The 11031-nt window shown below is 43.7% G+C and overlaps 1 protein-coding gene across 12 annotated transcripts in view; it reads right to left on the bottom strand.

The window, feature by feature from the left end:
* Mitf (melanocyte inducing transcription factor) overlaps positions 1 to 10121 on the bottom strand; it is a 357640-nt gene extending 347519 nt beyond the window's left edge. For all 12 annotated transcript variants that reach the window (XR_012436349.1, XR_012436348.1, XR_012436351.1 and 9 more), the window contains exon 1: positions 9869 to 10121. Coding sequence is in view for 8 of the 12 variants with exons in the window: in XM_020171323.2 (XP_020026912.1) it covers positions 9869 to 9972 (104 nt within the window). In the remaining 4 variants the exon portion in view is untranslated. The remainder of the gene's footprint in view (positions 1 to 9868) is intronic.
* Between the last annotated feature and the right edge of the window lie 910 nt (positions 10122 to 11031).

The raw sequence follows: 11031 nt of genomic DNA, 5'->3' as shown, positions 1-11031 counted from the left end.
CTCAAGGCAGAGATTTCCCCAAGACCCACAAAGTGGCACATAGTATCACTGATCCTCCCCCAAAAAACCCCAATTAATTGCCCTAGCTATTCAGCTCCCGTTAAATCATGCATTTCACTGACTTTGAAACTAAGACCATCTAATCTTAAAGCACCATCAAACCCTCTTATTTATTTCTGAATCAACAAAGATTTGAAGCTCCCAACTGTAATCAGTGTCATTAGACCTGCATTCCAAGATCCCATTATTTAGCATTTACTCATCTAGCATTTACCTAGATAAAAATATTATTAGTGGAATGACCAGGGGAAATTACCATACTACAATGATGCAAGGTATGGTTCCAAAAAGTCTACACTCTGATTGTCCCTATGAGCCAGCAGCCAACCTCGTAAGTTACTCTGCACAGTGCTCTTCCTTGCAGCAATGGGTAAACTTTTATTTGGAATGTGACAAAGTATCATGCCAGCTGCTTATGTGGTTGCTTCATGTAAGCTCGGGGAAACTCTTCCTTTAAAAATAAATAAATAGGATTTTTGAGGACTCACAGTTGGTGTCATCCTCTTCCCTTGCAAGCAAATGACCTTAGCTGCCCAATACTATCTTAATGTTCATTCATAGTCATTCTCGGCCCAAAGCCTTGTAAATTAGTTGCAAAGTTCAATTGGCCAAAGTACCTAAATTTAGACGACACTGCTTTACAGGCTCACAAACATGGCAAAGCAAAGCTAACACTGAAATAAGACCTTTCACTTTCTGCTGAAAAGCTTCAAATGCTACAAAAGAAAAACAAAAATATATCCAGTTCTTTTGAGGGAGGGGTACCTGTTAAAATTTGACCTCTGTCATATCTGTGCATCTGTTCACCAACTCAGTTGTGCAGTGCTATCTCTGTCAAATTGGGAGAAACCTCATTCTTTCAAGAGGAACCATGAAGCCACATCTCACCAAGCCCTCTGGCAGACTTTACCAGGATTGCACTAGGTTCTCAGTTAAATAAGAAAATCATCCTTAAGATTTCCATATGCGAAGGTACCAAAGTAAGTACAGCATCCCTGTCTGTCATCTCATAATTTCATATATAAGGCCAGCCATTACACTAAATGAATCTTCTCTGCCTCACATCTTCTTACCATTGAGGCAAGTTAAGTTTCCTAGAAAGAAAACATATTCTACAAATCAAGCTATGCGTTCCCCCAATAATGTGGACAACCACACTCTGAAGCTACCCTTGATCAGACAGGAAAGTGAGAGAACATGTATGAATGATTCAGCAAGTAATCCCACTTTGGGGAAGAGGTGGGGGTGGGGAAGGCCAAGACCACAGATGCCTTCCTGAAATTGCTCAATGAGCCACAGTTTCTTACAGGACAGGATTCTACCAGTGTGCTCTACAGACAAGTAACTACATTTGGATTTAAAATATTTGCTTTCGGGCTGGGATGTAGCTCGGTGGTACAGCGCTTGCCTAGCATGCGTGAGGCCCTGGGTTCGATCCCAGCACCAAAAAAGAAAAGACAAAAAAAAAAACCTCTCCCCTAAAATATTTGCTTTCACATAACCCAAGTACTTTCCTTTACAAAGTTACCATTCCACAGGTATGTGAATCAAAGAACACAGCACCCGAAATCCAAGTGCTTTAAAAAAAAAAATTTTCCAAGAGGTTGCATTAAAAATACACAATTGCCTATGGAAGTCAAGGCTACCAAGCATTGGGGAGGTGTGTGGGAGGAGAGCTTCTTCTTTTCATTTCTCCTCTAACAGTGACATTTGACATCTGTGTAGACAGGAAGCATGACCCAGGGCTGAGACACACGACCAGGAGTCAGGAGGTCTCTGCTGCTGGTGTGTTCATGCAGGGTGTGCACATTTTGTGAAATCAATCTTAGGCTTTGCTATTGAATCCTGATTACCTGAGTCTCTTCTTTACACCCAAAAAGTAATTCAAAATTCAGCCAAAAAGAAACCATTCCTAGGCTAAGAGTGATCAGACATGATCTCAGTGGCTGGAGGCATGGCTCAAATGACAGAGTACCTATCTAGCAAGTATGAGGTCCTGAGTTCAAACCCAGTACCACCAAAAAAAGAAAAAAAACACATGACCTCAGACAAACCCCAGTGAGGACAGCAAAGGGACAACATTGAGCAAGACCCTTCTAAAGAAAAGACCACAAAAATAACAAAACCCATCTTAGTCCAGGGTTAGTTTCACAGAGACATGCATGAAATCTCTACCTCACTCAACATTAGCAAAACACTTAAAGTCAAGCTATAAGCACTTTAAGAAAAGATTAATGTCTGCTTTTCTTTCACCACTTACTTTCAACCACATCTTACCTTCAACCAGCCCTGTGCTCTTCCTAAACACCTACTAAGCATCCAGCCAATGTTAGCTGCTTCATATACATTACCTTTTATCTTCACAGTAGTCTTGCAACATAGTTATTTGCCCTCTTCTATCAAAGAAGGAACTGAAGTTCAGAGATGTTGGGTGACTTGTCCAAAACCACAGAGCTAATGAGTGGTAGCACCAAGATTTGTGCCTCTGTGTCAGACATCATTTAGGTTTTGCCTCAAAAGCACCTTCTCCACAATGTCCTTTCTGATATCCAACCTAATAAATTCTGTTTCTTTATCAGTCACACTCTACCAATAATACCCTGTTTAGTTTTCACAGCAGTTACCAAAAATTTCTTTGTTCATTTCTTTGGTTCATTATTAACTTGGCGGTCCCACCCTCCAAGATGGAAGCACTGTGTTAGCACAAACTCCTACTATCTGGTTTACATTTGATTCCCTACAGCCAGCATGAAGCTTGCCACACTCGAGGTGCTTAATAAATAACTGTCGAAAGGAGGGAGGGAAGAATAAGAAGAAAAACAAATACTTCCAGGTCCCTCTGACCTCAAAGTTATGCTTCTGCTTTCAGTGACTGAGGGAAGGTTTCAAAGCAACATCAGGAAGATAGGAGGGGTCCTCATGGCGTGGAGGTATCATTTTCATTCTTATGTATCTTTTTTACCATTATTGCTACTCCTCCAAAGCACTGCATCCCTTCCAGACAACTTGGATTCACCTTCCAGTCCAGAGAGACAGCAGCCAAAAACCCACCATCTGCAACACCCTGAGCAGTGTCTAGTGCTTGAGAAACCCCCAGAAATGCTGGTGGAAGATAAGAGACTTGTCACAGACGTCTCACAGGAACACCCCTAAGGTGTACTTCTTTATTCACGTCATGTCTGAAAGGTCACAAGAGGGAAAGATGAAACAAAGAAATATGGAAGCCATGTTTAAGAAACAACCTGGAGAAAGCCAAACCTGGCCTTCTAAGATGCTTGGCAACAGAAAGAGGGAGGGGGAAAATTTCAAGAAAGATCCCAGACCTCCCTGCAGGTCTTTTTACCCTCATCTGTCTCAAAAGGGACACAGGCTTTGCGCCTTGGTATAATTCCTTTCCTCAGATTGCACAATGTTTACTAGACTTACAAAAGCTTTATAAACTGCAAACTTGTCTTTACAATATCAAACACTTTTGATTAGTACATTTAATATCTATGATCTGCCTTCTTGATTATTTTCTCCAAATAACACACACTTGGAGTATAGTCAAACATATTTTTATAATTTACTCTGATTAAACAAATCTAATTGTAAAGCACATTTTATACCTCACACCCACTCACACACACATATGCACACACACACATACTCAAAAAAACTAATGAAATTCTTGCTTGTTGTCTTTGAAAGATGACAAAAAAAAAGTAGCCAAGAGTTTTTTTTTTCCTATTGTTTATCCTAATACTGCCAGTTCTGAAACAAAGCAGTTGGAGGGAGAAATTTAGTAACTTTGATTTGTCCCAAGATACATTTTTTTACACTGAGGTCCTATTCCTGACAGTAAGCACATGTGACCTGTTCTAAAAAAAGGATATTTTCCACTTCTTGCACAACTGGAACAGAGATAAACATCGGCCTGTGCAAACTCACTGCAGAACTCAAAGGGAATTAAACATATGCACACTTAAAGAAATTCTATAAATAGCATCACTTGAGAAAAGGAAATCTCCAATAACACAAAACCACACTTAGAATCCCACTTTACTTAAGTGTTCCACAGAACTCATCTGCATAATGAGATTGGAACATCTGTCAGTTGAGGCACCTCAGACCTATTTTATCTCAGATATATAATGTTTTAGCTGTTGTTAGAAGGAGGAAAAAAACTATTTCACAGTAAAATTCTACTAGAAAAAAATTGCGCCTTTTACTAAAAGCACTATGTTTTATACTATGCACATTTACACATTTTTTGCCTCAGTTTTAAAATGTGAACCAACTCCAAGAGGATGGGTTCTACTGATCCCATTTTACAGGTAAAGAAATTGAGACTTCAGGATGTTAAGTATCTTGAATGCAGATCTCTTGGCTAAATGACAAATCTATGACCTCAAAACTTCAGCATGGTGTGCTCTAAATCTGCCCACTACAACCTGTCTCTCTACTACCAATTTAGTAGTTGGGTATCTATTAGAGCTCCAAGGCATCTAACACTTTCCTGGAAAGAAACAGGCTTAAGTATTGCTTCACCTTGAAGGCCAAACTCAAATACCACTATGCATCCATAAAACCACCGCCATTCGCCTTCCTCTAGTAAACTCCCACTACTGATAACCCCCTCCCCACAGGGACCACACTCTGCATTTTATGATTAACTAGATCCATGTGTTCTCTTCCCCTCATCCCACTGGGAGTTGGGGAGAAGGTACAGTGTGATGCATCTTTGGACTTTGCACAGCCATGCACACCACCCTTTATGTAGCATTATACATATTAGTGGACAAGAGCATAGGGCTCAGTTTAATCCCAGGGTCCATCTACACTCAGTGTGTCTCAGTTTCTTTCTAGGCAAAATGAAGCTAGTAAAAATACCAATGCTCAAGGCTGAAGTGACAACTGAATTCACACAAATGAAATATTCAGAATAACTCCTGGCACAAAGTACATTCTAAGCAAATGTTAGTCATCATTATTGGTGTTACTTTGCATGTACTAGGCCTCAAAAATACATGTTAAATATGAATTTTTATATGTATGTACCTTTTTTTTAACTAGCATAAAGGAATTGTTATAGATTGGATCAAAATTATAAAATGCAAAAAAATATGTGAACACTTCATTAGAAGGAAAGAAAAAAGAATTTACTAATATTGGGATTTTATTGTATAACAACACCTGCCTTAGAGAAGCTAGCCTTAATCAAACAAATACAAACACATTCCAGAATGTCAGCACTCACTGTAAAGGAAAATAACAAGAACCACATCTACTCACATTCCCTGAGCACTCACTGTGTGCCAGGTATCACACTAATGATTTCCCAAAGTCAATGTCACAGTTCATGTTCTTAAGATCCCTAGGAAACAGGCTCCCCATTTGGCAGGTGAGGAAACTAAAAATGGAGATCACCCTGCCTGCCCAAGGTCATCCAGCTAGTTAAGGAAAGACACTGAGAACAGAATAAGGATTTTTCCTCTCTATGCCAATGGTTCCCTGCAGATAGGATAGATAGACCAGAAAAATCAAGAAACTTCCAGAAAAGAAAAAAAAAAAACAGATTGGCAGTTTTGTTTTGCCAAGAATAGATGATCATTTCATAAAAGAAAGGGCATTTTAATATGAAGACAGAACGGAAAATATCAGTATAAATTCAAGAAATGACAGTGGCCTTATACCCAAATGTGTGTAAGTATGGATATGATGTGCCAGACTTTCTTTCTCGTTTTACTACATACTTATGCAAACTTCACCCGCTTCTCTTTGAATCAGCATTTGAGGACAACTGTCAGATCCTTCTTGCCATGATAAACCTAATAATCACTGGCATTCCCGTTTATAATTTTCAGGAAGTTTAATAACATCTGTCTAAAACAGCACTAAAATTTTCAGGAGAAACTGTAATTCAATTAAGCCAGTTCTGAAGTCTGCCCAGGAAAAGAGTAACTACAAAGCCACAGAATTCTGCACAGAGTAATCCAAGCGAAAGGACCATGAGGCAATGCTACCATGTTCTAGGATGTTGTTTTTCCCTCCAAAAGACCTACTGAGCTCCATCGTTCCTCGGCACTCACTGGGCATAACTATATCAATGTATGCATTTAGGTTTTCTCTGATACTATCCTCTGCCCCACACTTTTCAGAAGTCATCCCCAAAGAACACACAAAGGTTTCCAAAACCTTGTTGGAAGAACCAAAGTGCAAACAATTCTTTGTTAAAACCTTTTCTTAGAGCATGAGTCTTCCTATGACTCAGACTCATCAAACAGTATGACCAAAATGGAGTTCACAGAATGTGCATCCAGCAACTTAACATTTCTAAAGTCAAGGATGCCTGGATTAGGAACAAAATGTGCCCCTTCTCATGAAATACTTGAATATCCAAGCTGAGTCCAAATGAAGAATATACAAATTCCTCTTTGGAGAAAGGCTACTGGATAACTCTTTTAAAAGGAATATAACGTTGAGTGCAAAAACAAAAATCATACACCTTATCCTGCATGTAATACTAAAGAAGAAAGCCACACATACTCAAAAAATATTTCCTGCCACGCATTGGTCTAGGCCAGTAGTTCTGAAGTAGGGGTGATTTTGTCCAGCACAGGGCATGTGACAATATCTGGAGACATTTTTGGTTGTCACAACTGGCAGAGGGGGCAGTACTAGCAGGAAAAGACCAGAGATTCTGCTGAATATCCTACAATATATTGGACAGCCTTGCATAGCAGAGAAATATGTGGCCCAAAATGTCAAGAGTCCTAATGCTGAGTAACTCTTTTCTAGGCTCTGGGGACCCCAGAGTGAACAAGGAGCAGAAAGAAGTCCTTGCTCCCTTAGAGTATGCAATCAAGCTATGGAAAAGCAGAGCTGGGCAAAGAAGATTGAGAGTTTGGAGAGATAGCAATTGTGAATACTGCAGTCACAGAAGACCACATTAGCAGTGTGATGGGAATCATGGGAACAACATTTAAAGGAAGACTAGAAGTTGGTGTGGGAATGAGTGTTGTGGCTGTATGGGCAAAGGATGATGCAGGCAGAGGCAAGTGCACTAAACAAAAGCCCTGCAAGGGCCTGAGGTATTCCAAATCAGTGAGGAGAGCTGTGAGGGTGGCAGCAAGTGGTACGATCAGCCTGCATGGTTAGGCTGCTTTGTGCCATTTTAAGGACATTGAGTTTACTAAGAAAAAGCTAGCAGCTATGGAGGGCCTTGACCAGAGAATGACATGCTATGGCTAGATTTAACACATGCACCTAAAGCTCCTTTGTTTTGGGAGCTGTCCTGTGTGCTATAGAATGGTTGGCCGTACCACTACCACCTACTTACTGAAGATCATAACAATCCACTTCCACTCTGATGACTAAAACTATCTCCAGAGGTTACCAAATGATCCCTGGGAACAGGACTGAATCACTCTCTGGTGGAAAAATCACTTTAAACAGGAACATTGTGGCTGTTGAGTTGAAATCCACTAAGACTGGACAAGGGTAGAAGGGCTAAGAGTGGTTTGGTTCAAAATGGTAGCAGAAGAGTTGGCAAGCAATGGGCAGATTCTATTTTCAACTCCAAAGGACAATCTGGAAAATACAATGGATAGATATCTAGCTACAGAAAACTTAACCTTTGAATTAAAAAGCTTTTTTCCAACTAGGATGCATAAGAGTGAGGATAAAAAGCAAGGAGAAAGTCTTAAGCAACGTGCAGCCCTTTCAAAGTCACACAACAGATGTCGATGATAATACCTTAGACAACTTCGGGAAACAGTATAGGGAAATGTTGCCAACCCCAGAGATTTATTCACAGATTTTATTTAACTGGTTTATTTCAAAGACCATGTGTCTGCTCCATATACAAGTTTGACAACAACTTTTTTTAATTTAGCCTTCCTTCTCCATATTGGCTCTGTCCCGCACCTGCTTCTAGCATCAACGTGTGAAGCCATTTCTTCCCACATACTCACCCACATTTTTTCTTACACGTGCTAGCTAGCTAGCTAGCAAGGATGTGCACCCTTGCAAGTAAATTTTGCTGACTCTGAGAAAGAACAAGCCCAAATCCTTCGACATAAGTGGGGTGGCACTCATCTGGCTTTTTCCAGATGGCATTTTCCTCACTCCCTCAAACTCACTTAATGTTATGTATCAGCTACCATCAAAAATGTTCCAAACAGTCCAGTTAATTCATTTCTTTCAGGACTACACACACACACACACACACACACACACACACACTCCCTAATTCTGGCCATGTAAGCATTTGCTTATAGAAGCAAAAGCAGAGACTGCTCAGTAAAACACTGGTCCCTTCAGCCGAATGCAGATAAAACCCCAATGAGCATAACAAACAATACCCCTTACACAATATTACCCAACTCCCCCACCCTCCCACCCCCGCCCCCAACACACACAATCTATGCTCACACACAAAATAGCCATTATGAAGAGAATCCACCAACTAAAGGCTGGTTTTATGCATCTAACTGCCTAAGAAGTTTCCTTCCAGTGCGTGTTAAGCATCTACAAAAAGGGTACTTCGCTTCAACCCGGACACTTTCTTCCCCAACTTGGCCTCAGTCCTGCCACAGCCCTGACAGAAACAAACCTGGTTCCCAGCTTTATCGTCTCCAGAAGCAAAGATTCCACTGCCTCACTGATTCCACTGCCAGTCTTCATTGCCCCTGATTTCTGGGGGAAATTCTGCCAGTGGGTCCTACTCATCCGGGCCCTGGTCACAGTGAAGGGTAGGGAAGGAAGTTTGGAATGGGCACCCCACTGATTAGCTTCCAGTTATAGTCATCTCAAAACTGGGGACTGAGCTGGGGAGGGGTGTGTGTGGAAAGAAACCCTTTTCTGCTATCACAGCCTCAAGTGACCATTCTCTTTTGGTGAACATAAGAAATGAGAAGTGTGAGGGGTCCAGAGAGGCGACAGGACAGTGAGAAAGGAAGATCTCCAACCCATTCCCCCAGACAGGTGGGAATGAGGATAGCAAAGAAAGGTGGGTACTGGGGGTAGGGGAGGCACCAGATCTCAGGTTTTCTTCACTCTCCTAAAGTTTTTGAAGCTCCTAGGAAATTAAACATGTCACTACCTTGTAGAGGACACTCCCAACAGCCCCCCGGGCCCAAAGCTTTTCTCCTCCACCAAAGGCCTGGATATGCACCGGACTCTAATTCCAGGGAGCTTCACCGCGGGCAAAGAGTCACGCCCACCCACTGTCCCCATCCCCCACCCCTGCCCCTCTCGCGCTGCAACGCAGCCATCTGACAGGTGAGAGGCGGGGCCCAGGGAAACCTCACCTGGAGGCCGCCAAGGGCTGGTTTCCGCAAAGGGGCTGCGTGCTCCTTGCTTCCCTCGACCGCCGCGTCTCAACTCACCCCAAGCTGCCCCTCTCAGAGACCTCAGCCCGGCTGGGTTCTTCAGAAAAAGGGTTCAATAGAAACTTTCTCCCCCAAACCACCTGATCAGCGTCCCAACCCGGTTCTCCTCCTCCCCCACCTGGCGCAGGACCGCTCCCCAGCCCCCACCCAATCTCAGCAGCTGACAGCTCCAGCCCAGGGTTCCCACACCTGGACGCCCGGTCCCCAGCGGCCCCGACGGCCCCAAAGTGCCCTCATGTCAGAGAATCGGACGCGCGCGGGCCGGCCAGGAGCGGACCCCAATTGACAGGGGGCAGACTGGTCGCCCTCAGTCCCAGGGCAAGGACACGGGGTCCTTGTCCTAGAGCTTGGGAAAACGGCTCTCCTCGCCCTAGAGTGGGAGACGCGGCGTCCCCCGGCCTCCCGCCGCGGCCCCTCCAGCTGTCACCGCTCACCTGCTCTTCAGAGGTTGACTTTTGAGTTCATAATAGGTTTTGGGCTCTTCGTGAAACTCCTCCCCGACTTCGAAATCCGGCACGATCCCCGATTCCGACTGCATGGTTCCCGCTTGCTAGCCTTCCACAGCTCGAAAGTGAGAACGCAGCCCGGGGACAGAGCGCAGGTGGCGGGGCCTGGGTCCCCCGAGCCGTGCGCCCCGCGCAGTGCCCAGCTCAGCCCGCTACCCGCGCGCTGCCGCCCGCCCGGCGCGGTGAGTTTACACTCGCGCCCCGGCGGGAGGGGCCGCGGCCCAGCGTTGTCTGGGATTTGTAGTTTAACCAGTGCGTGGCTCCCTGACTGGCCAGGGGAGCGCCTCCCCCCAGAAAACTACAACTCCCAGAAGGCCAGGCGCGGCCCGAAGCAGCGTGGTGAACACCACTAGTGCAACTCCAGTTTGGATTCATTGTCAATGTCAGCAGCTTGCTCTCCCTCCTCTCTCCCACTTGCTTCAAGGGTACAGACTTGGCTATTTAAATTAATAAGAACGGACTCGACCTGCTCTCCTACGGTCACTCCTCCTCCCAGCTCAGACTTGCGAGGGCACGCCGAGTCCTGGTTTTAAAAATAAAATACTGAAGGGTTTTGGCAATAGAAAGTTTGAGCATTCAAGCCTGTCTTAAAAGGACTTCCTATCAGCCTTCACGGTTCCCTGGGCTGCTGCGACCTATCAACTTGTCGGATTGGAACAGAGCATTGGAACTGTACTTCACTTTGTAATGAAAACATTATTGGAGAAGTTGTTCTTGTGCGTTCTTTCTCTGGAAGGAACTCAGTCTGGGCGTTGCAATACTCTATTCATCAGTTGAGCTGCACTTCCCCGTTTATCCAATTAACCACTTCTAATCTAAAGCAGCTCTCGAAAGATTCCGTGAATATTAAAAGGTACGAAGTTCCAAAATAGTGTCATCACCATCTGCTTTCAATTTCTCAGTTTGGCTAAGGCTTCAAATGAGATTGTCCTAACATTTCAGGAGTGTGTGCACTCCTGAGCGTCCCAGCACTCGCTTGGGTAACAGAACAATAGGCTCGCTTTTAGCTCATTTATACTTCCAGTCCTGCCCTCTGATCAGTTCCAGTAGAATGTCTTTCTTTTATAAAGAAGTATCTGGAGGCATCAAGG

Source organism: Castor canadensis, chromosome 10, assembly GCF_047511655.1.
Source record: "Castor canadensis chromosome 10, mCasCan1.hap1v2, whole genome shotgun sequence".
NCBI lineage: Eukaryota > Metazoa > Chordata > Mammalia > Rodentia > Castoridae > Castor > Castor canadensis.
Note: the sequence above shows the minus strand (reverse complement) of the source record. Positions and strands in the feature narration are given on the sequence as shown.